Raw genomic sequence first — 25,923 nt, forward strand, 5'->3', positions numbered from 1 at the left:
GATAAATAGCCCGACAGACAGCCTGATGAGCTGGGGGAGGGGAGTGACGTTTGCTGTTTGGTGACCTTCCTGTAGTGTCTCCAGGTGTCCATTCAGTGTCCTTCAGGAAAACCTTCCCTGTGCTTTGTCATTCCTTCCCCTCCCCCCCATCATGGGATCCAAGGGTTGCATTCAGGGGTGATTCTGGTCATATCATCCTGGGCCTTTGCTGAGTCTAAGGTCCCCTTCCTGCTCCTCTTCCACCCTGAGTTGTGTGGAGCTGAGGGCTGGGCTGGGCTTGAGGACTGGGGTGTGGGGGTCAGTGTCCCTGTAGCTTCAGCCCTGCCTCCTCTAGGAAGTTCCTGGATGAAAGATTAGTGGATGGCAGGGCTCATGTCTGCCTTCTCTGTCTGCATGTGTGAGAATGAAGTGTCATAAGTATGGCTTGTGTAGCCCAGTCCCTGGCAGTTAGTAGGTACTCAATAAAATTTGGTTTTCTTCCCTCTGACTTTTCACAAAATTCCCCTAATGTCTCTCAGGCCTTGAGGAGTCTCCCCATTGGGCAGGGAAAAGCGGGGACAGCGGGGGCGGGCCTGGAGCCTAATATTGGTTCTTGTTCATTTGCTAATTTTCAATTAAGGTGGATTTTTCCAATATTCCCATGTCTAAGTGAATATTAGCAGAAATGGACCTACGGGGATGACAGCATGGGATGTGTGCAGGTATATCCAGATGTCCAGGGTTTTCCCAGAGTTTTATTTTTTATTTAATTTTTAAATTTGAAAACATTTTATTTGTTTACTTATTTGAGAAAGACACAGAGAGAGAGAGAGAGAGCATGGAAGGAGGGGCATACAGGGACGGGTAGATGGAGAGGAGGAATAAGAGACTCAGTGCCCAGTGAGGAGTCCCACAGGGAGCTTGATCCCAGGACCCTGAGATCATGACCTGAGTTGAGTCAGAAGCTTAATGGACTGAGTCACCCAGGCACCCCTGCCTAGAGTTTTAATATCTCAGACCAGACATCCAGGCAGAACTCAATCACTCCTATGCATCAATGGGTCCATCAGTCCTTGCTTCATGAAAATGAGAGCAGATCATTCAGAACTATCAAGAGTGACCATAGGCTGGGAGAGACTTCGCTGGGTATGTGGTTGTGGATCTGAGAAATCTGATTTCCTCACCTGTAGAAGGAAGATAATAATGACAGCAGGCTGGCAGCAGTGGGGCCAGGGAGGTTTTAGCCCAAACTAGCGTCTTAACACCAGTCACTTCACACATGAAGACTCAAGTACTGGGCAGGCTTGAGGGAGCAGAGCAAATGAAGGTGGTTGAGTCTGAGTTACTGTCCTGGTGATGTTCAATGATGAGGTAGGAAGAAAAAAAGAGAGAAGATGTGGAGTTGTATCCACACAGGGGGTGGCAGATTTAGGTGACAGTTAATAGTCTTTGTGTTTCTCAGAGGACTGAAGTGTTTTTCCAATTTGGACAGGGCTGAATAGCCAATGTGCTGCTGAAGTGACTCCTCTGCAAATGAGTTCCAGCAAAGTTTCTTGAGTGTTTGCTACATGTTGGATACATGAATAGGGCACATAGTGCCTCCCTTTGTGGATGCCACAGACATTCCACAGAAGAACTCATGTCAGGGCTGTGGAGAACAGGGTGCCACTAAAACCCAGCAAGCATGTGTATGGGGCACATATGAGGCTGAGCATGTTGGCGAAGGCCCCTCTGAGGAAGGTCATTTCAAGTGAGACTGGAAGGGTGAGGAGTTTGGGGGATGAGAGAGAGAGAGAGAAAGCGAGAGAGAGAAAGAGAGAGAGAGAGAGAGAAAAGGAACATTCAGTGACTTGTGAGAAGACCCAAGGCTGGGAAAGCTCCATGAACTGGAGCAACTCACCCAGGCCAGTGAGGGAGAACTAGGAACAATGGAATGAGGTTGGAAGGAAGTCAGGGCCTGGGAGCCACAGACTAGAGGTTTAGCTGGGGGATCCCTGGAAGGGATGAGGAGAGCTGATGTAAGTTGATGTTAGAGGATCATGATCTTGGAAGGAAATGAAGTTGAGGGGGTAAGGCTGGAGGTGGTCAGGGGACACCCATGGAGCAGCAGGGATACCATCCTTGGGTGTGGAGCTAGGATCTGGCCATGGATATAGATTTGAGGAGTCTTGAACTTTCTGGTACATTGGAAGTAGACTGGGTTGGAAAGTGGAGTGTGTAGTGGAATGACGCTCCAGTTTCTGTCAGATAACTGGGTGAACCCAGGGATTTGTTACGAGATGGGGAACCACAGGAAAGAAGGAGCTGGAGAGAAGGCCATAGTGCTCCATGATTTTCCTTCAGAGACCATAGAATCCACCTTTCCTAGAGCAAAGCGTGGCCTGGCAGGGAGGGGGATGAATGGTGTACCCAGACCACATGTGACGGTAAAGTACTAACAAGCCACAGGGCACTGTCCACTCAGCAGGGGCAGGCCCCATGTCCTGGAGCTGGTCCTGGAAGATCCTGATACCCAGTGTTAACCCCTCTGTTGCCAGGCTGTGGGGAGTACCTGATTCATTTCCCGGTGAAGAAAAGCAAAGCAGCTACACTGGTGGCTTTTCAAACACTCTTGCCAGATAGGATTCACTAACTGACATAGAATATTTTTGCTGGTGAACAACCAGTACAGAGAGCTCCAAGCAAAGGGCTAGATATGAGTCTTGTCTGTGTCACACACTCCTGCTTCTGGTCTAGAAACTAGCCAACCTGGAGAGGAGCAGTTGTTCAACAAATGGTTGCTGAGTCTGTGCCTGTGTGTCCCCCTGCAGGATAATTGATATACCTGTTCCTGCCCTGTTTCTGTGGCTTTGATCATGTTATTTCCTTCCTGATTACCAAGGTCACCATCCAGAGTGCAGGGCAGAGTCCACTGAGATGACTTTTTGTGCACGCTTTCACTTTCAAATGGTGAAAGGAGGCAGAGCTGGGTGGATTCTTCTGTCTGGGGGTGCCCAGTGCCCCGGGTCTCTGTTTTGAGACAGACCCCTGCAACCTGTGCCAGGTTCTGCTTCTCTACTCTCCTGGGAACCACCTGCCTCTCAGACAAGAGGAACATGTGGCACCAGTGTTGGATCTGGAAGCAGGGTTTAGGGCTCAAGCAATGAACTGCAGGTGCAAACTCTGAGAGTAGATTTGGGGTCTGCTCTGATCTCACAGTACTGAATTAGAGATGCTCCGGAAGTTCCAGGTTTTCAAGCAGGTGAGTGGGTTCTGAAGACATCTGTGGCCAAGAAAAGGAAAACTGGGAGAAGCTGGCTGTGAGGAGGAGACTGAGAATATGGTGGCACTGAGGGCGGTGGTGCTGGATAACAACGAGAAGATGAGAATTAACTTTTGGTGGGGAATTGACTGAGCACTGGCTGTGTAGACGGCCAGGTCCTTAGTCCATAGCAGCAAAGGGCTGGGGGAGGCAGGAGTTGAAATTCAGGTGAACTCAGCAAACACAGGACCCCAGGACAGGGTACGTGTGCTGGGAGCCACAGTGTCCTAGAGGAGGATGCAATCTGATGCCATGCTTCTCAGTGAACCCCTGGTCATAATTAGAGGGCAACAGAACAGCACACAGGAGTTGGTGTGTCCTTCCTGGGGAGCCCTCAGTCTGGGCCCTGTGTCCCTGGGCCTCTGTGGTGGCCTGTGACTAATGGAGGAGGCCCCTGTGCTGAGGAGGGAAGGCTTTGGTCCTGTGGGCAGAGCAGGCTATGAAAGCTTTCCACGAGGATGGGAAGGCTTTATGTTATCAGTGTTGTGGGGGTCCCCACCCCATGAGCATAATGAGCAGTAGGAAAGGCTCTGCTCCTGCTGGGAACTGTTGCCAGCCCTGAGCCCTGTGTCTGCTCTGAGGCCCAGAGCTGTGGGCTGCCCTGCCTCGTCTCTGTAGGTGTTCACCTGCCTCCTTCCTGTGTCTCACCAGCTCTGAGGAAATGGAGGATTGCTGCAGGCACTCTTTGCTCTCCCATCTCTCCTCCCTGCTTCTCCTCTTCCAGTTGCCCTTTGCGGGGTCTGCAGGTGAGTTGTGCCCTCCCCCTGCCTGTGTCTCCCCTCCCTCAGGTGGGTGAGAGTCTCCGGGAGCCTTGCTGATGTCTCCATCAGGACAGATGGCTATTGGTGGAGACCCTGACTAGAGAGATTCTGGTGATCCTTCAACTGCTAGTGTTTCCTAAGGTGGCTAGTGTAGGCAGTGAGATGGGAAAAAAGACAGGGAGGAGGTGGGGTACTGGCCTGTCTGGATCCCATGGAAAGAGTGTCTCCACAGTGGGGAGCAGCCAGAGCAAAGCTGGTAATATCCTATGTTCAAGTAGCTAAGGAAGCAAGTGTTGGCTGGAGCCAAATGAGCAAGAGGGAGAGAAGCAGGAATTGGGGGTCAGAGATCACTGGGGGTCATCATTATTGGGCTTGTGCGTCACTTGGGGAACCTGAGAGGCATTGCAGGGCTTTGAGCAGAGGAGGGATTTGGTTTTGCTTACAAGTTAAAAGAGTCACACACATGTGGTTTGGGAGGGATAGTCACTGTCATCCCCCCGGAAAGACATATGGTGACTCAGCCAAGGTTGAGTAGTACAGAGGTAAGAAGTCACTCTTCAGAAGTCCAACAGGACTCTTTCTGTAGAAGTATTGTGTCATGACATAGCCGTAGGTATCAAAAGACCAAGGCCTGTGAGGAGTGATGGCAGTGAAGTGAACCTACCTTTGTAACAAGTAGTGATTTGTGTCCTGTGAGTGAGGACAGGTCTTAATGGAAGTAGCCATGGGCTCTAGTTTTTAGTGCACATGGAATTAAACAGAAGACAAAGAAATGGGGACAAATAATAGACTAAGGAGCAGGTATGGGGAAGTTCCTGAGTGTGGCCAAATGAACATAGGGATCCCACCTATGCCACAGGTGTGCTCTTTGGTCAGTTTTCAGTCTTGAGCCAGGTTAGAACTATGGTTTTTAGAGTGTGGTCCCTGGCACATCAATACCAGCATCTCCACCATCTCCTCAGAAGTGCACATTCTGGGTCCTACCCCAGACCTACTGAACCAGAAGCTCTGAGGGTAAAGCCCAGCAATCCGTGTTTCACAAGCCTTCCTGGTGATTGTGATGCTTGTGGAAGGTTAGAACCATTGAGTTAGAGTCCTTCATGGAAGGGCCTGGACCCAGGAGCATAGGCTGCTAAGGGAGTCTCTTTGACGTCATTTCTGGGTCTAAGAGTTTTGGTAAGAGGCTCTTGCCCTGATTCAGAGTGGTCACAGCTGAGTCCCTCAGGTCAGGGCCTCTCACCTGACACTTACCCTTGCCTGCCTGGGCTCCCACCTGATAGTGTGTGATCCCTGCCCCCACCCTGTCTCTCCCACTCTCTCACTCCTATTCTGTGTCCACAGAGGAGTTCGTGGTGATTGGTCCCTCAGACCCCATTGTGGCCATGCTGGGTGGGGACGTCATGCTGCCGTGTCATTTGTCCCCGGCTATGGATATGGAGAACATGGAGCTACGGTGGTTCCGCTCTAAGTTCTCAGAAGCAGCGTTCATCTATCAAAACCAGCAGGAGCAGAGAGAGGAGCAATTGGCCCAGTACGCAGGGCGGACCTCACTGGTAAAAGACTTCCTCACTCAGGGGGAGGCTGCCATGCGTATCCACAAGGTCCAGGCTTTTGACAATGGACTATATACCTGCTTATTCAGGAAAGGAAACTTCTATGAAGAGGCCAATTTGGAGCTGATGGTGGCAGGTGTGTGGTTGATCTATATTTAGAGTCTTGCGGTATTTGAGTTGTGAGCAACCTCATGGTCCAGCAAACAGGCTCTCATTTTACAGATGAGGGAAAGGAAGGTCTTTCACTCATTCGTTTTTTTGGGACAAATATGTAGAACCCCTAGTATGTGGGGGTTACTGTTCTGGGTACTTGGATACAAAAGTATAACAAATAAAGATCTCTGCCCTGTAGAATTTATATTCTAAAGTGAATAAATAAAAAAAAATAAAGTGAATAAATAGGTAGACAGATGGGATATAGAGGATGTTAGGTGGTGGGAAGTGGGGATTCAGCCAAGTGGATATCTGTAGGCAAGAATTCCAAGCAGAGGAACAACCATGTGAGACACCTGAGGTAGGAGTGTGGCTGTTGCATCTGTGCACACAGGGAGCCCCCCTGGCTGGTGAGAGAGTTGAGTGGGAGGGTGGTGAGAGGTGACCATCCTGGAATATAGAGGTGTTCCTGGTCCATGGGTGCAGAGAAAGGATTGATCAGGAAAAATTCATGAGGAATACACACTTGAGCAGATACTTGAGTGAAGCAGACAGTGTTCCAAAGAGCCCTTTTGGTTGATGGACTCCATGAGGGGCACAAAGAGCAGGGTGATATTGTTTATGAGGAATTCTTCAAATAGTCCTGGGGTTGGAGCGTGTCTGCCCTGATGGATGTAGGTCATATGATTAGGGAAGAAGTGGAGAGGGATTTTATGTGTGTGAGGGCAATGCCAGACTATTGGAGGCTTTGTTTGCTGTGCCATGGAGTTTGGATACAGAACTGAGGAAATTCTAAGCAGAGTGATTTAGGGAGGTGTGTATGTGGGGAGGTTTATTTGACAGCTGTAAGGGAAGGTATATGGAAGGTGAACAAGACTGGGGCAGGACATGTCCTTACAGGGTAGATAGGTTGGCTGCCTGAATTCACGTAAACGAAGTGGGGTGAGAAAGGTGGGATCTGGCAACAGAGAGATTTGGAAAGTAAAGCTTTTTTTTTTTTTAAGATTTTTATTTTATTTTTTCATGAGAGACACAGAGACAGAGAGAGGTAGAGACACAGGCAGAGGGAGAAGCAGGGTCCATGCAGGGAGCCCAATGTGGGATTCGATCCCAGGACTCCAGGATCATGCCCTGGGCCGAAGGCAGATGCTCATCCACTGAGCCACCCAGGGATCCCTTGGAAAGTAGAAACAACTGAACGAGTAGATTTGGGAGATGCAGAGAGTTTGTGGGGTGGGAGGAAGGGATGGCAGAGAAACCCAGGGTTTTTTTGAGGGGGCAATTTGGGGCACCCAGGTGCCCCATCTTAAAATTTCTGGCACAGAAATATTGGTAATTATGTGTTAGTTGCTGATTTCTGTAACAATGCTGTGTAATACACGCATGGAAAGCTCAGTGGCATATAGCAATAACCATTTATTTAATCTGGGTGTTAAAGGAGTTCAGCACATCTTACCTGCATTTGGCTAATCTTAACTGGACTTACTGGTACATGTTTGGTAATATATGGGAAATTTAATTAAAAACAAAATCTCTCAACCCAGAAATATTTTTCACAAAGATATAAGGGAAAGAAAACAGCTTTATTATTGAATTAGCATTAACCAGTATGTGAGGTTCATCATGAGTACCTACCAAGATATTGAAATGACAGTAGAAATGTCACTCTTTTCCATAGCCATGCAGACACAATCATTACATTACATACATGTTCTCAGGATGAACAATTCCTATCTCTCAAATAAGTAGACTTGTATCACAGATGATAACACCCTATAATTACTTGGAAATTGGGGTAATCATCTATGTTAACTAATCAGCTTTATCCTGAGGAAAAAGAAATTAGCCTATCTTAAAATATTTTAAAAATATTTTATTTATTTATTCATGACACACACACACACACACACACACAGAGAGAGAGAGAGAGAGAGAGAGAGAGGCAGAGACACAGGCAGAGGGAGAAGCGGAGACTCAATCTCAGGATCCCAGGATCACGACCTGAGCTGAAAGCAGATACTCAATCACTGAGCCATCCAGGTGCCCCATCTTAAAATTTGTTTAAAGAAATTTAATTCCAGTGTAGTTAACATATAGTGTTATATTCATCAGATGTGCAATATAGTGATTCAACATTTCCACATGTTACTCAGTGGAATTTTCAACAGAAACTTTACTGGCCAGAAAGGACTGGCATGATGTATTCTAAGTGTGAAAAGAAAAAATCTGCAGCCAAGAATATTCTATCCAGCAAGTGTATCATTCAGTCTATTCAGCAAGCCAATAGAAGGAGAGATGAAGAGCTTCCCAGACAAACAAAAGTTAAATTAGTTTTTTTTTTTTACACATTCTTCCATCTTCATGAGAGGACATGTTTTTACACTTGGATCTTGGTGCCCACTGAAGTTAGGCTCCTACCCTGGCACAGGAAGCGGGGAGAGGGTTGCTGTCTTCTTTGGTGTTAACAGTTCAAAGAGAGGGCTCCCAGGTCCTTGAGAAAGACATCCCTGGATCACAGAGCTGGCCTAAGGCCTATCTAGTTGTCACAAAGGACTTACATACATTTCAAAGAGGGGAGAAAGCACCCACAATTACAAGTTTCCTTATATATATATATATATATATATATATATATATATATATATCAAGTTTCCTATAGTAAATGCTGTAAGAAAAAGGATGGAAAGGGGCTCTCTTTACTTATTTTATTTTTTTAAAAGATTTTATTTATTTATTCATGAGAGACAGAGAGAGAGAGAGAGAGAGAGAGAGAGAGAGAGAGAGAGAGGCAGAGACACAGGCAGAGGGAGAAGCAGGCTCCATGCAGGGAGCCTGATGTGGGACTCGATTCGGGTCTTCAGGATCACGCCCTGGGCTGAAGGTGGTGCTAAACCGCTGAGCCACTCAGGCTGCCCTCTTTCCTTATTTTAAACGGGGACAGTAAGCCTCTTAATTTTAATATATTTTGTCCTGACAGTGGAACTTGGCTGGGTTTGCTCACATAGGTGTTCAGCTGGCTGTTGGCTGATCTAGGACAGCTTCAGCTTGAAAGGCTGTGCTAGCCTGAGCACCTACCTCCCATAGCAGAGGGCAAGGCGATGTCACAAGCAGTTTCCAACCTCTGCTGGAGCCACATTCTCTCAACTCTCAGTGGCTGAGTCAAGTCACATGAAGGAGCCCAGCAGCAGAGTGTGAAGGCACTAACAATATGTGGCAGAGGACGAGCTGGATGTAAAGAAGTCTGAAGGATTGGGGATATTTTCATCATCAGCCTATCACAGATGGGGACAAATACGAATCAGTTCAGGATTTGAATTTGAAGCATCTGTGAGGAATCATGGCAGAGCTAACCTCAGGGATGTGGATATTAGGGTGGGAGATCAGGAAGTAGATAGGGTTGTCAGTGGTGGAAGTGATTTTACCAAGGGGCAGTGGGTATGCAGGCAGATGCCCTGGAGAGTGTGTGAGGGGAGAAGAGCAGAGAAGGATGGAATATAGGACCAAATTCCTTAGTGTGTTACTCTGGGTGACGGACTTCCCACTCTCATGGCTGGGGAGAAGAGCTTTACCCTCTGTGGCTGCTGCAGGTCCCCATGGTCTTTCCTTCTGTTTCCTGAAGCAGAGCTACTGCTTTGCTCCCGGCAGGGACCACTCCTCATAGAGCCCCCAGAATGCAATGCTACCTCTAGAGCTGGGCACAGAAATGCTCTGCTGGCATCCCCAGGCTCTGGTTGGCCTCTCTGTGCTCTCCAGCTTCTCTCTCACAGGTGTGGGTTCTGCTCCTCAAGTGCACATCCAAGGGCCAGAGGAGGATGGAATCCGAGTGATGTGCATGGCCTCAGGGTGGTTCCCAAAACCCCAGGTGCAGTGGCGAGCCCTCAGTGGGGAGAAGTTCCTGACGTTCTCTGAGACATATGCCCAAGATGCTGAAGGACTGTACAGTGTGGAGGCTGCTCTGGTGGTGAGGGACAGCTCCTCAGGGAACGTGACCTGCTCGGTCCTCAACGCCATCCTGGGCCAGGAGAAGGTGATGGCCATTTTCATTCCAGGTCAGTGCTACTTCCTGCTCCCAGGAGGGCAGGAGGGGATTGGCAGGGGAGGTCTCTGGGTGTGCTGGGCTGAGCTGTCCTGGCCATACCCATGATGAGGTGTCTGGCTGGGCCCAGAGCCCTTCTTCCCCCAGACTTCTCCCTGGAAGCCAGCTTTCATGGTGACCCTGACTGTGCTGACACTCCTAATCTTTGGGGCTGCCTACTACACTAAGAGAGAACATACTGCAAAGCAGCAGGAGAGGCAGGAATGGGAGAAACTGCACAGGGACAAGGAGGAGGACCAGCAGACAAAGGAGAAGGTGCTGAAGGACAGAGGTAAGGCAGGACAGGCACCAGTGTAGACCGTTGTGGCAGTTGATGTGGAGGATAAGCCAAGCAGCAGAGTCTTTGGCCTGGAGCAGGTAGCTGAGGAGGTCCAGAGATGACAGCTGGAGCTGTGGCGGCTCAATGGAACTGGAACTATAACTTCTAGGATACTAAGATGTTCATTTATGGGTTCACCAGGTGCAGTCTTTGCTATTCTTAGGGATGAGAGTTCATGATTATTTTTCACTCTCTTTCAGGAGAACTCCAAGCAGATCTCGGTAGGTTCTATTCTTTTCCCAAAAGTATTTGTGCCCCTTTATAGGAGACATTCTGGTTCTCAGCTCACTTGCTTCCTGTGTTGCCTTTCAGACTGGAGGAAATCTGTTTACCTGTCTGGTAAGTAACTGTCCAGATGTCCTTGGGTCACCTGTCACCTAAGCCAAGGTGTCCCCTCTCCTTGTTTCAGGCACAGATATGTGGACCCTTCCCTGGGGCAGAAGTGGAAGCTGGTGGGAGGCAGAACCTGCTCCATGGGCTTTCCCCATCTGGGCCTCTGCTTCCCACCCAGTGCTAGGGAACCTGGGGGTGATGGTGCTTCCTGGAGTCTGTTGTGCATCTTGGGTTTATTCCAATGCTGATCTACCTGTCACATTGTTAGCTTTTCAGGCTTTGATGCAGCTAGTTCTCAGTTGGCCTGGATGCTCTGAGATTTTATTAAAGAAGCTATAGGAATAAATGGGTCATTAACTTTAGGAGTGACCCCTCCACATAACACTATCAAGGAGAGCCTTTTTTCTCCAGTTCCTAGAGGTGCTAATCTAAAAATAATGGGTAGAGGATTGGGCAGATGATTGATGGGAATGTGATAAGATGAGCTGCCAATGCTCCAGAATAGTGATGTATTTTTTGAGAAAGTTTGGTCACTTTTATCCTGGAGTTCACCTAGTATCCTTGTCCTTAATTCATCTCCCCTTTTGTGTTATTTCCCATATATCTCTTTGCTGGAAAACGTTGGATGCAATAATGATTTCTTACAATTATGGAATAATGTGTATTTTATTCTTTAAAATATTTTATTTTTTAAAAATATTTTATTTATTTATTCATGAGAGACACAGAAAGAGAGGCTGAGACATAGGCAGATGGAGAAGCAGGCTCCCCGAGGGGAGCCCGATGTGGGACTCGATCCCAGGACTCCAGAATCACATCTGAGCTAGGCAGACGCTCAACTGCTGAGCTACCCAGGCATCCCTCAAAGAAAAATTGAAAGCAGATAGAATAAAAAATTTTGAGGTTTTAAGGCACAGGACACTAAATGGCTTGGTAAGGTCACATAGCAGCAGCAGACAGAGGTGGAACTAGACTTCCTGACCTGTGGTCCAGGGAATTTCCCACAACACTCTGCTGTCAGCATGTGGCAGGAGTTCATCTCTCCAGCCTTTCCCCACTCTGTACCACTCTGCAGCTAGTGTCACCTGTAGCACAGAGGGGAGGCAAGGGCCAGTAGAGCAATGCTGAACTGACTTGTTCTGGCTGAGGTCTCACCTGGCTGTGTTCCCTTTCAGCCTGGAGAAAGGCACAGCTGTATGCAGGTAAGTGACTCAGTTTCCTGTGACCTTACCTCCGCAACCTCAACTTTGTCCCCTTTCTGTCAGTGGACCCCATAACAGGACAGTTTTGGTGTCCCTGTTCTCTTTGTCACGTTTGTGGTCTCCTTCTGAAGACTGTAGGGACTGTCCTTGGGAACACAGATCTGCCTCTATTCTGACCTATCCTTCTCAGATCAGTGTTAGGGTTAGCAACACCCTCTGAACACACCTTGTTCAACTGATACTTTTGTTGGTGCAATGGCAGCACAGTGGTTATTTATAAGGACAATTGGAAAATGATAATGACTGTAGATCAGAAATACCTGTCTCTAGAAGATTTCAGAAATCATGCATGCCTGCTTAGGACTCAGGTCTTCCTAAGGTGATCCTTGGTTCTGAATCCATTTTACCCTGAATTTCCTACTTTTTCTGGATCTAGTTTTGGTTTTTCTCTTTTTTTGCTAGTCCTCTGGAATGGTAGTCTTCATTTTGCTTCCTCATGGTCTGACTCCTTGTCCAAGGTAGATATTTCTTCCTCCAAACCTCCTTGGTTGTTGTGGAAGTAGTTGATTGATTGACTGATTGATTGACTTAACGGGGTGGGGGTAGGCTGAGAGAGAGAGAGAGAGACTGAGTGAGAGAGAGATAGAGATAGAGAGAGAGAGAGATAGAATCCTAAGCAGACTCTTGCTCAGTAAGGAGCCTGAGGTGGGGCTCAATCTCATGACCCTGAGATCATGACCTGAGCCAATGTCAAATCAGATGCTTAACCAACTGAGCCACCAAGTTGCCCCAGAAGTATTTTAGGTCAGTTCTGAATCTAAGATCCAGGGCCACCAGGGTATTTATGGACTCCTGCTAGTGAGTTTGTAAGCTATCTGCAATTATATACAAAATGCTATGTATATGCTTGTGGAACAGAGGCAAGAAATTAATTTTTTGGAAGAACAGGACCTTATAATTGTTCACAACCATTATATCTCCTTTTAGGAGAATCTGGATTTATCTGATGGGCTTGATACTGGCTGGGTTTATTGGGGCAATGTGTGAAGATTGCAAGAGGAGGAACTTAGAGGAGTGAAAATTGTTTATCAGAGAAAAGTTGGGAGCAAATTAGGGAAGGAAAGGTTGGTTGGGAAGAGAGGAGGAGTTGAGAAAGAAAATAGAGAGCCTGTGATTCCTCTTGGAGAGATTTTGGGTGGCTCAGAGTGGTGGAAGAGAGACCACAAACCACAGCCTTGAAGATTTGAGTAGGAGGCACACAAAGGGTGTGCAAGTTATTTGGGTGCATTAAAAGTAATAAACTCCTGGCAGGTGTTTGAGAGATTTCTGAAAAGATGTGTTTATTTTAACCTGTTTTGAAGTAATCATTTAACTGTTTGCTTTGGATAATGAGACCACTCAACCTTCCAGCAGCACTGGGATTGGAGTGTGGTCCAGGGGATGCTAAAGCAATGAAAGGTTATTCATATCACCATTTAGCGCTGGAGTGAGTTGAGAATCTGGGCTGTTTGAACTCATGTGACATGTGCTTTTTTGTTCCAGCTGTTTTGCTCACAATCAGGGGTAATTATTGTGAGAGAGAAGGGGGAGCCAAGGGTGAAGGAGGCCTGCGGAGCAGATGTGTGATGAAAGCTCCTCAGACAGCCTCACTGATTCTTGGGATTTATTTATTAAAAACGAGGATCAAATAGTCTTCTTTTAGCATTTCCTCCTTCTCTGCTGGATTGAAATGCATGTGTTTTAAAGTATACCTTATATACCTTTGTATTTTGTCAGGACAGGCACCTTTACAGTAGAATCAGCATTTTCATATTGATGGGCTCATAGTGTGAAGTGAATTAATGTCTGATCCCATATTATTCACAAAATTGGAAAAATAATTTAGAATTGAAAGTCTTGCTGTGGAAATGAAGTGAGGAATGCACTTAAGGTAATGAAGTGTATAGCATAGCTCTGGATACATTGTAGAGTCTCAGAATGAAATGCCAACTCTCCTTCCTTCTCCTCTTGTTTTCTCTTCTTTGCTAATCTATGTCTGTTGTCACATGGAAATGTATAATTGGGTGTCAACTGCTGTCTTGGTGAAGAACAAGTAAATTAAAGTTCCCTTTCCTCAAAGGGTCGCATGATCAGCCCATTTTATGTGATCTTGTTTCTGTAAGCAAATCAATAGAGCTAGACATAGCCTTTATTTGAGTAAATTTGTATAGGTGAGAATAGTAGTCACTATTTACACTAAATATTCAAGAAGATATCCTATTCTTATGTTTATAAGTGTTCTAATTTTGTTCTGGAATCTGCCCTGTTGGAAGTAACAGCTCTCCCACTGCAGACTTTTCAGGGTCTTATGACATACATAAATTTTCTTTGATCAGTTAGCTTCTTTTCTTCTTCCCAAGAGAGAATATGAAAGTTGGAGTTTATGTGGCCCTCAGTCACTGTGGGAGGAGATCCCTGTGTTCTCTTTTTCAGTCCATGTCCTCAGTCTGAAGAGGGTAGCTTGACCTGGTCCTTAGGATACTTGGGTTTGGGTTCCATCTAGGTGTTTGGGAGCATTATTGTTGCCCCCTCCCTGACCCCATTTGAAATTCCTTAATCTTTTAAAAATATATTTTATTTATTTATTTATTTGAGAAAGAGAGAGCTAAAGAGAGCTAAAGAGAGAGAACAGAGTGTAAGAGAGAGCACAGAGAGGAGGAACAGAGAGAAGGACAAGCAACAGACTCCCACTGAGTAGGAGGCCCTCCTCAGGGGCTCTATCCTAGAACCCTGGGATCATAACCTGAGCTGAAGGCAGACACTTAGCCAACCGAGCCACCCAGGTGCCCCTGAAGTCCTTAATCACATCTATAGCTTCTCTCTGCCATAACATATTTGTACTTTCTGGGACTTAGGACATGCCCATATTTGTGGGTTGACCACATTGGGTGTCTCCTGATGCTTTTGATCTTTTTGGGTGATTATAGGGGGAAGCAGATAACTAGACCCAACATTTTTGGTTTCCCCATATAGGGATGTTTTTCTCCCAATACTCCATGAAAGGGGGTAGAGAATTCACTAGTGTCTGTCCTCTCACTAGATGTATGTTTTTTCTGCTTGAACTTTTCTCTCTCTCTTCCTTGAAACCTCTCCATTACCCTTTGACTGGGCAAGATTTCTCTAAAGGTGTATCCTGAGTTCTCCTCACCCATGCCTTATAGTCATCTCTCAAGTGCAGTTCCGCCATGTTGTGTTGTTTCCACCATGGCTTCAGGTCAACCTACAAGTTCAGTTCAATTGCTTCTTTATAAATGAATGGAGGCCTCAGAAATTTTGATCCCCTCAATTCTTTTTCAAGAAAACCTAGCTTTCAGGATGGATGTGTGGCCAGGGATTGAGAAAGCATAATTTGATAGTGAAATCTGGAAATAGAACTTTTTGTTCAGGTCATTATCCAACCTCTCAATGGTGTTAAGCTTTATGGCTTTGCTTTCATGGGAAGGCTGAAGCAGATAGGTGTGTGTGTGTGTGTGTGTGTGTGTGTGTGTGTGTATGAAAAAGAAATGAATTCATCAGATGAATGTTTCCAAAAGATTTTCCCTATAACTCTTCCATTGGTGTATTTCAGAAGATTAGATATTGACACTGATATATACAGTCTCTTCAAATCTCTGATTTGTGGTTCACATTTGGGAAATGTGGTTTTCTTGTAGATTGGCGGAAGAAGATGTTCCAGGCCTGTGAGTTACTTTAAGTTCTTTCTGGGTGCTCTTACTGCTACCCCCATGGCTGTTGACATCTTTTTCTGTTTGCTGTGTTGGTACAGATGCTGGCATCATCATTGATGGTGGTGGGGGTTGTGGCATTGAAAGTCACATTAGCTGGAATTGATGGATGTGGCTGAATGTTGGATGCTAAAGAGATATCCTTCAGTCCTTAGAGTACAATCTGGTCCTCAAGTGCCCTGTGACATATCCAACCCCCAGATCAGTAGAGTTACTTCTGCTCAGAGAGTTGAGTCACAAGGCTCTAATCTCATGAGGCTTATCCATCCCTGCATGCAGCTAGGTGTCTAGGGGTGGTAGCGGTGGTGGTAGTTGTGTACTCTTGTTATGGGACAGGGGAAGATCTGGCATGATTGGCAACTCTCTTTACAGTGTCTGTCACTCTGGATCCAGAGTCTGCACACCCCAACCTTGCTGTTTCTGATGAAAAGACTAGTGTGACCTGGAAGGACACATGTGAGATCAGAGAAGAAAGCAGTGTTCCAAGCGTCTTGGGCTGTGGGGCTATAACATCAGGATGCTGTTTCTGGGAGGTGGAGATCAGGATAAGAAGCAGAGGGGAGTGGGCTCTCGGGGTTTGTAGGGGAGATGTGAATAGGGAGGGGTGGTACAAAGAGCTCCCAGAAAAGGGATTCTGGGCTGTGGGGAAGTATGGAAAAAGTCTCTGTGCCTGTGACCGCTCTGGGACTCAGCTATCCCTTAGGCAGTTTCCTCACAGGATAGGGATTTTTCTGGACCTCAAAGAAGGTGAAGAAGGTGAGGTCTCCTTCTATAACATGACTGATGGCTCCCACATTTTCTCCTTCTCTCTACCTTCATCCTCTGGGACTCTGTTTCCATACTTCAGGTTGAGTTCAGAAGATGTGCTCCTGACCATCTGCTCCATAGTGAGTGAGCCTGCAGAGACTCCTGTGCCCCTTAACAATCCCCCTTCTTCTTTGGAGGAACCTATGAGCCTCTCAGAGGAGGGGTTCAGCTCAGGGTCTGTTGTTGATGGTGCTCTCCCAGGGGCTGAATCTCCATTACTCTCCTGTAGCCCTGAGGCTATGTTTCCATAGAGCCCCAACACTGTCTCAGACTCCTCATGGTGGTTCTTCCTGAAGCTGCAGACTCCCTGGGGCAATAATCTCCGAGGTTAGTCCTGGATAACCTGGTGTCTTACCCTCCTGCTCTGGATGTAGACTAGACTGCTGGGTTGTGGTTATGAGAATAGTCAGTTCATGCCTTAATGCTGAGGTATTAGAAGATAAATACTGACTGTTTGAGCTGGTTTGGGGTAGGTTGAATTTTGCTATTGGAATTCATTTTCTTTTGGTAATGAAATTAAATTATTTCATGGAGTCTTTATATTGTTTGTATATGAAATGAGAATGATGGTGAATGAATGCAGAATTACATGGTGTTTACTATGTCTAGCTTGAGTTGTGCAGATGAACTCAGAGGCTCTGGGTGGCTCACCATCTCTATTTTGGGAAATGTGCACTCTTACCAGAGATGTTGGCCATGCAACAATTTCTGGAGAATTGAAAGGCTGATGGACTTTTACAAGGAGTGGAGTCTAATATTCTACTGTATATACTTCCTATTCTGGGATGGACGAAATGTACTTACCCTATCAAACCTTGGTAAATATCTATGTTTTGAAATACTAGTGCTGTATTAATTCAGTGAATTAATGAGAAGGATGTGGGTTCTCCTTGTGTGTCAGCTCCAGTTGGAAGGAACAGAATTGCTACCAGAATAAAGATGTTAATGAAGAAGTGGGTTTTCAGGATCCAGGTGAATTGCATTGCAGAAAGCTTTGATCATGAGCACAGTTCCAGGATCTTCCAAATCCGATGGTAAAGGATGATAGAAAACCACAACAAATAAAAGGAAGCCAGACTAATGAGGACTCAGACCTTCAGACATGAAGGTATGTTCCCTCCACAGATAGAGAACGCTGACCTGCTGTGGTTCTGGGAGAGACGAGAAGACACAGAATTGGAAATGGAAGAAGGAAGTCACAGCTATCAGTTCCTGCCTGTGATCAATAACAGAAAAAGGACTGTAGTAGCTTTTCATATTTTCTCCTTCTTGTCACATAGATGCGTTTATTTGTACTTATTATCTATTTTCTTCCTCTTTTCTTCTTACCCTTGTGATTTTATTCAAGTTGTCAGTGGTTATATTTAAAATATATTCTATGTAACAGAATAGTCAAAGGGATTGTGGCTGAACTTAAGGAATAAATAGCAACACTGTTGGACTCAGTGACTGAGACTGCCTGTTCATTTTGGGGAAAGAGTGAGAACTTCTTCACTTAGTGTAGCTTTGTAGATGGGTGAAAAGGTATAGTTGTGTTGTTCCAATGTTGTTCCAATAGAAGTTCCAATGTGGGTAAACTGGTGTACATGGAAGCTGAGTAACTAAAGGTGTGGATTGTGTCCATTATCAATTCATTGCCTTGGGGTTGTCCTATCTACCCTGTATTTGCCCTACTTGTTGATCCTGAAGCAAGATCCCATTATAGTTTCTTTCTTGCCATTTGGAAGAATGTTAATCTTTGTCAGTACAGTGTACCAGAGGGAACACAGCAAGACAGCAGAGGAAAAATCTTCTTGTTCTGGTGCTTTTTCCCTTGATCCTAAGATGCTGCTACCGGTGGCCTGGAGAAAATGTAGCTTCTCTCACCTTTTGGTGAATGAGTATGGCATTGGGGCGGGCTCTATTCTAGATGGCTGCTTCCTGGGGAATCTTGCCAGTTCTCTAATGGAAGTTTTCCTGCCCAGCAGTCTTGGCCTGTGGCATGTTGATGAACTTCTTTCCCTTTCTGCAGTCCTTGGTTCCACCTTCTCCAATAAAGAGAATCTCAGTCTTGTTCTCTTCCAAATGCCTTCAAGCCCTAGAAATAGATTCTGCTTCCTATATCTCCTATTTCTGGTTTCCTTACAGTTTTCTTTTATCTCCTTCATAATTAAACACCTTTTTTTTTTTTAAAAAGGATTTTATTTATTTATTAATGAGAGACACACAGAGAGACATAGGCAGAGGGAGAAGCAGGCTCCCTTCAAGGAGCCCGATGTGGGACTTGATCCCAGGACCCTGGGATCATGACCTGAGCCAAAAGCAGATGCTCAACCATCGAGCCACCCAGGTGTTCCAATTAAACATCTTTTGATAGATAATATTTCTTTATATCAAATTTTCCCTGTTAAAATGACTAATGTGATTTCTTCTCCTGACCTGACACTGACTGACATGAACATCTAAACTGAACTGTATCTTGGAGGACGACACTGTATTGTTCACAGTATGTGGAAAAGGGTAGTGGAGAATTTTTCAGATTTATTAAAATGGTCCACTCCAACAATAAAGTCATAAGTATAGTCCTCAGGATCTTTGTATATATTTTAAGTACTCTATATAATAATATATTATCTGAGATATTTTCTCTCCCTTCCATATACCTTGTGGCTTTATGACACTGGACTACTTTTGGATGGGCTATGGGCATATTTCCTTTGAAATGGAGAGAAAAGGAAGGTATGGATGTGATATTAATTATCCAAACAAATAAGAGTAATCTTTTGAAACAAATGGACAAACTGCCCATGTAATTCCAGAAAGAATGATTAAAATCATCATTACTGGGAGGAGTGAGGTCAACATCATGGCAGCCTGAGGCCCTCCATTTGTCTCTCCCCTTCAGTTTAAAACTGGTAGGACATCCAAAACCCAACAAGGTTCTTCTGCACAGTCTCCTCAGATGCTGAAGAGATCCACTCATGTTTACATCTGAAAGGATGCAGATTGGGACCCATGGAGAACATAGCCCTGGCAGCAATGCTGGGGCCTGTTGCCCTGGCTTCTGCAGTGGTGGCAATGACTATGACTCCTCTGGCAGAGAGTGTGGAAGTGGAGAGGGGTGAGTGGGCTGCATGTGGAGGACCCCATAGCCGTTAAACCTCAGAGCAAGGTCCTCTGAGGCAAGGCATTTGTGACTGGGTAGGCGCAGTGGTGGGAAGGAAAAGGCAAGGTAAAGAGACAGACAAGCAGAAACACTTTATGCCCTGACTGCCTTGGGAGTTCAGCAGTAGAATGCCCAGGACCCCTGGGCACCTGAGCTTGAGGATCCCCCCGCTGGACTGTGAGGTGCACCTGGAGCCAAGGCCCCTACTTGGTTGTCTGACTTCCAGTTTTTTTTTTCCCTTTTGTTTTGTTTTGGTTTTTGAGCCTGGTTTGAGCTGCCAGGAAGGCAGCGCTGGTAAGAGAAACCAAACCCTGTGTTATTCTGCCACCTGCTGTAATAAAAGGAAGTGCCTCTAATTGCCCACCATGAACTGTTAGAATTCGTAGCTTTAAAAAAATTATTTATTTATTTATTTATTTACTTGACAGAAAGAGAGAGAGAGAGTGTGAGAGAGCACAAGCAGGGGGAGGGGCACAGGGAGGGAGAGAAGCCCACAGCCCACTGAGCAGGGAGTGGAACTTGGGAACCAATCCCAGGACCCCGGGATCTTGCCCTGAGCTGAAGGCAGATGCTCAACCGCCTGAGCCGTGGGTGCCCTGAACTATTAGAATTGAAGTCAACAAATCTTTACCTACATGTAAAAGGTGTTGGCTGCTTGAAATGATCTGGCACAGGGAAAACTCATTAGGCACTATGAAAAGCACGATTCCTGCAGAGCAGACCCTGGAGCCCAGGGCCCCCCGGGGATTCAGCCCAGGATCCTCCACTCCCCCTCCCCCCACAGGTGGAGGCGGGGAGGGCCCAGGATGGTGAGGACGCTCCTGCCTGTTGGGGGTGGTGGTGGAGGCGGGGAGGGCCCAGGACAGCGAGGACCCTCCTGCTGTCAGGCGCCCCAGAGCTGTGCAGGTCAGCCGCCCCTCCCCCCCACCCCACCCAACATCCAGGCCAGTGTGGACTGGGAGACTGCGGGTGGTTACTGGGGAAGCTGACTCCAGGGCTGGGGAGCTGGCCGCCACCAGTGGTGTTGTTCCTCCTTGTTTCACACTGTGCCTGGGACTGAGCAGGGCTTCACGGGATAAACAGCTCCCACTGAACCCGGCACCTGGCAGGGGGCGAGGCAGCTCCCCCAGGTGCACACACCTGAGCATCAGCACAGCAATCCCCTCCCCCAGAAGATCAGCTGGAAGGACAGGGGAAGAGCAAGTCCTTGACTGAGCAGCGCTGGAAAACTCCAGGGGAAGTCAAGGGATTTATAGTATATAGAACTAGGGGGTCCTTTTTTCTCCTTCTTCCAGTACAACTCGTTTTTATATCAGACTAAAAATTTCCACTATTTTTTCTCTTTTCCCACCTTAACTACAAAATTTTACCACCTCTTCATTTTTAAGTTTCCTCCTCCTTGACTGTCATATTTCTACAATTACAAATCTTAGAGATATTTCCACTTCTAGATTCTCTTCAACATACTCAATTTAATTTTGGGAGATATACGAGATATGGTTTTTTGTTTTGTGTTTTTTGTTTTCTCTGCTTCCTTTGTTCTACAATGCCGGAAGTTAATACCTTCTAAAACATGACCAGCATGCACCCAGAACCAAGTGGAATACCATGCTGGTTCATTCTGTGAGATTATATTCTCTTTTCATTCCCATTCTGCCCTCCTCTTTTATCTCATTTATGTTTTGGTGGTCAGTGTTGAGGCTTTCTACAAGTATTGCTGGTTTAGTTTTTTTTTTTTTAATTAATTTATTTATTTATGATAGTCACACAGAGAGAGAGAGAGAGGCAGAGACACAGGCAGAGGGAGAAGCAGGCTCCATGCACTGGGAGCCCGATATGGGATTTGATCCTGGGTCTCCAGGATCGCGCCCTGGGCCAAAGGCAGGCGCTAACTGCTGCACCACCCAGGGATCCCTGCATTGCTAATTTTAAATAGTATTTCTGGTTTATATAAATTTGGGACTGAGCATCTTCTAACATACAGAACTTAATACAGTCAGAACCAAGAGGCTCACCCCCTAGAACCCCTCAGGTAGATTACATTCTCTGTTGACTACAATTTCTTCACCACCATCTTCCAGTCCCCCCTTTTAAGTCTTCTCTTTTTTTTTCTTTTTTTCCTCTTTTGCTTTTTTTCTCTTCTTTCTTTTTCTTCTTCTTTGGGATTCTTGGTCTTTTATTTTTTACTACTTTGTTTTAAAATTTGTTTTTCACTTTAGTGGTCCTTTTGTTTTCTTTTGTTCAGCTCTTTGTTTTCATTTTCTGGTCTCTGACCTCAACAGATCATCTAGGGTGAAATTTACTTAGGTCATGGTTGATATTCTTGACTCAGCCCTTTCAAACAGCCACTCTGCACTGAGCAAAATGACTAGAAGGAAGAAGTCACCACAAAAGAAAGAATCAGTAACAGTACTCTCTGCCACAGAGATACAGAATATGGATTACAATTCAACGTCAGAAAACCAATTCAGAAGCACAATTATGAAGCTACTGGTGGCTCTGGAAAAAAACATAAAGTATTCAAGAGACTTCATGACTGCAGAATTTAGATCTTATCAGGCCGAAATTAAAAATCAATTAAATGAGATGCAATCCAAACTGGAGGTCCTAATGATGAGGGTTAATGAGGTAGAAGAAAGAGTGAGTGACAGAGAAGACAAGTTGATGGCAAGGAAGGAAGCTGAGAAAAAAAGAGAAAAACAATTAAAGACCATGAGGAAAGGTTAAGGGAAATAAATGAGAGCCTCAGAAGGAAAAAATCTATGTTTAATTGGGTTTCCCGAGGGTGCCGAAAGGGACAGAGGACCAGAAAGTGTATTTGAACAAATCAAGCTAGGAAGTTCCCTAACTTGGGGAGGGAAACAGGCATTCAGATCAGGAGATAGAGAGGTCCCCCACTAAAATCAATAAAAACCGTTCAACACCTCGACATTTAATAGTGAAACTTGCAAATTTGAAAGATAAAGAGAAAATCCTTAAAGCAGTGAGAGACAAGAGACTCTTAACTTATATGGGGAGAAATATCAGATTAACAGCAGACTTCTCCACAGAGCCCTGGCAGGCCAGAAAGGGATATATTCAGGATACTAAATGAGAAGAACGTGCAGTCAAGAATACTTTATCCAGCAAGGCTCTCATTCAGAATAGGAGAGATAAAGAGCTTCTATAATAGGCAGAAAGTGAAATAATATGTGACCACCAAACCAGCTCTGCAAGAAATATTAAGGGGGACTCTGTAAAAGAAAGAGGAAGCCCAAAGAAATAATCCAGAAAAACAGGGACTGAATAGGTATTATGATGACACTAAATTCATATCTTTCTTTTTTTTTCTTTTTTTAAAAATTCATATCTTTCAATAGTAACTCTGAACGTGAATGGGCTTAATGATCCCATCAAAAGACCCAGGGTTTCAGACTGGATAAAAAAGCAAGACCCATCTACTTGCTGTCTACAAGAGACTCATTTTAGACCTAAGGACACCTACAGCCTGAAAATAAAAGGTTGGAGGACCGTTTACCATTCAAATGGTCCTAAAAAGATAGCTGGGGTAGCAATCCTCAATCAGATAAAGTTTATCTCAAAGACTGTAGTAAGAGATGAAGAGGGACCCTGTATCACTTAAAGGGTCTATCCAACAAGAGGACGTAACAATCATGAATATTTATGCCCCTAATGTGGGAGCTACCAAGTATATCAATCAATTAATAACCAAAGTAAAGACATACTTAGATAATAATATACCAATAGTAGGAGACTTCAACACGGCACTTTCTGCAAATGACAGTTTTTCTAAGCACAACATCATCAAAGAAACAAAGACTTTAAATGATACACTGGATCAGATGGATTTCACAGATATATACAGAACTTTACATCCAAACGCAACTGAATACACATTCTTCTCAAGTGCACATGGAACTTTTTCCAGAATAGACCACATACTGGGTCACAAATCAGGTCTCAGCCATTACCAAAATATTGGGATTGTCCCCTGCATATTTTCAGACCACAATGCTTTGAAACTAGAACTCAGTCACAAGAAGAAATTTGGAAAAAAACCCAAACATGCGGAAGTTAAAGAGCATCCTGGTTGAATGGGTCAACCAGGAAATTAGAGAAGAATTAAAAAGATTCATGGAAACTAATGAGAATGAAGATACAACCATTCAAAATCTTTGGAATATAGCAAAAGCAGTCCTAAGACACAAATACATTGCAATACAAGCATCTCTCAAAAAATTGGAAAAAAGGGAGGTGGGCGGGGGGTTAGGGTGATTGGGTGATGGGCACTGAGGGGGGCACTTGGCGGGATGAGCACTGGGTGTTATGCTATATGTTGGCAAATTGAACTCCAATTAAAAAAAAATAATAATAAAAGTTAAAAAAAAAGAAAAAAAATGGAAAAAACTCAAATGCACAAACTGACCTCGCACATAAAGGAACTGGAGAAAGAACGGTAAATAAAGCCTCCACCCAGCAGAAGAGAGTTAGTAAAGATTTGAGCAGAGCTCAATGAAAGAGAGACAAGAAGAACTGTGCAACAGATCAACAAAACCAGGAGTTGGTTCTCTGAAAGAATTAATAAGATAGATAAACCATTAGTCAGCCTTATTAAAAAGAAAAAAGGGATCCCTGGGTGGCGCAGCGGTTTAGTGCCTGCCTTTGGCCCAGGGCGCGATCCTGGAGACCCGGGATCGAATCCCACGTCGGGCTCCCGGTGCATGGAGCCTGCTTCTCCCTCTGCCTATGTCTCTGCCTCTCTCTCTCTCTCTGTGACTTTCATAAATAAATAAAAATAAAAAAAAAGACCTGGTTTAAAAAAAAAGAAAGAAAAAAGACTCAAAGTAATAAAACCATGAATGAAATGGAAGAGATCACAACCAATACCAAGGAAATACAAACAATTTTGAAAACATATTATGAGCAGCTATACGCCAATAAATTAGGCAATCTAGAAGAAATGGATGCATTTCTGGAAAACCACAAACTACCAAAACCATAACAGGAAGAAATAGAAAACCTGAACAGGCCAATAACCAGGGAGGAAATTGAAGCAGTCATCAAAAACCTCCCAAGACACAAGAGTCCAGGGCCAGATGGCTTCCAGGGAAATTCTATCAAATATTTAAAGAAGAAACCATACCTATTCTACTAAAGCTGTTTGGAAAGATAGAAAGAGATGGAGTACTTCCAAACTCATTCTATGAGGCCAGCATCACCTTCATTCCAAAACCAGACAAAGACCCCACCAAAAAGGAGAATTACAGACCAATATCCCTGATGAACACAGATACCAAAATTCTCAACAAGATACTAGCCAATAGGATCCAACAGTACATTAAGAAGATTATTCACCATGACCAAGTGGGATTTATCCCTGGGATGGAAGGTTGGTTCAACACTCGTATAACAAACAACGTGATAGATGACATCAATAAGAGAAAAAACAAGAACAATATGATCCTCTCAATAGATGCAGAGAAAGCATTTGACAAAACACAACATCCATTCCTGATCAAAACTCTTCAGAGTGTAGGGATAGAGGGAACATTCCTCAGCATCTTAAAGCCATCTATGAAAAGCCCACAGCAACTATCATTCTCAATGGGGAAACACTGGGAGCCTTTCTCCTGAGATCAGAAACATCACAGGATGTCCACTCTCACCACTGCTATTCAACATAGTACTGGAAGTCCTAACCTCAGAAATCAGGCAACAAAAGGAAATAAAAGGCATTCAAATTGGTAAAGAAGAAGTCAGACTCACCCTCTTCACAGATGACATGGTACTGTACCTAGAAAACCCAAAAGACTCCACCCCAAGATCGCTAGAACTCAAAGAGCAATTTGGCAGTGTGGCAGGATACAAAATCAATGCCCAGAAATCGGTGGCATTTCTATACAGTAACAATGAGACAGAAGAAAGAGAAATTAAGGAGTCCATCCCATTTACAATTGCACCCAAAAGCATGAGATACCTAGGAATAAACCTAACCAAAGAGGAAAAGGATCTATAACCTAAAAACTACAGAACACTTCTGAAAGAAATTGAGAAAGACAGAAAGATATGGAAAAATATTCCATGCTCATGGATTGGAAGAATTAATATGGTGAAAATGTCAATGTTACCAAGGGCAATTTACACATTTAATGCAATCCCTATCAAAATACCATGGACTTTCTTCAGAGAGTTGGAACAAATCATCTTAAGATTTGTGTGGAATCAGAAAAGACCCCGAATAGCCAGGGTAATATTGAAAAAAGAAAACCAGAGCTGGAGGCATCACAATGCCGATTTCAAGTTGTACTACAAAGCTGTGATCATCAAGATGGTGTGGTGCTGGCACAAAAACAGACACATAGGTCAATGGACCAGAATGCATAATCCAGAAATGGGCCTTCAACTCTGTGGTCAACTCATCTTTGACAAAGCAGGAAAGACTATCCATTGGAAAAAAGACAGTCTCTTCAATAAATGGTGCTGAGAAAATTGGACATCCACATGCAGAAG

General features: G+C 44.9%; 1 protein-coding gene across 23 annotated transcripts in view; it reads left to right on the forward strand.

Annotated features, from left to right (window-relative positions):
- The window catches only part of LOC112913645 (butyrophilin-like protein 1), a 57,699-nt gene extending 39,986 nt beyond the window's left edge, over window positions 1-17,713 (forward strand). For 2 of the 23 annotated variants that reach the window (XM_072728245.1, XM_072728258.1), the window contains exons 3-11: window positions 3,932-4,026; window positions 5,383-5,730; window positions 9,515-9,796; window positions 9,914-10,114; window positions 10,363-10,383; window positions 10,475-10,501; window positions 11,671-11,697; window positions 15,390-15,416; window positions 15,834-17,713. In XM_072728245.1, coding sequence (XP_072584346.1) covers window positions 3,942-4,026; window positions 5,383-5,730; window positions 9,515-9,796; window positions 9,914-10,114; window positions 10,363-10,383; window positions 10,475-10,501; window positions 11,671-11,697; window positions 15,390-15,416; window positions 15,834-16,519 — 1,704 coding nt within the window. In that variant the 5' untranslated portion in view covers window positions 3,932-3,941 and the 3' untranslated portion in view covers window positions 16,520-17,713. Of the gene's footprint in view, window positions 1-2,894; window positions 3,221-3,931; window positions 4,027-5,382; window positions 5,731-9,514; window positions 9,797-9,913; window positions 10,115-10,362; window positions 10,384-10,427; window positions 10,502-11,670; window positions 11,698-12,159; window positions 12,324-15,389; window positions 15,417-15,833 lie in introns of those variants that run through there. The other 21 variants (XM_072728249.1, XM_072728404.1, XM_072728270.1 and 18 more) reach the window with 21 other exon arrangements.
- The last annotated feature ends 8,210 nt before the right edge of the window (window positions 17,714-25,923 follow it).

The sequence above is a fragment of the Vulpes vulpes genome, chromosome 1 (assembly GCF_048418805.1).
Source record: "Vulpes vulpes isolate BD-2025 chromosome 1, VulVul3, whole genome shotgun sequence".
Lineage (NCBI taxonomy): Eukaryota > Metazoa > Chordata > Mammalia > Carnivora > Canidae > Vulpes > Vulpes vulpes.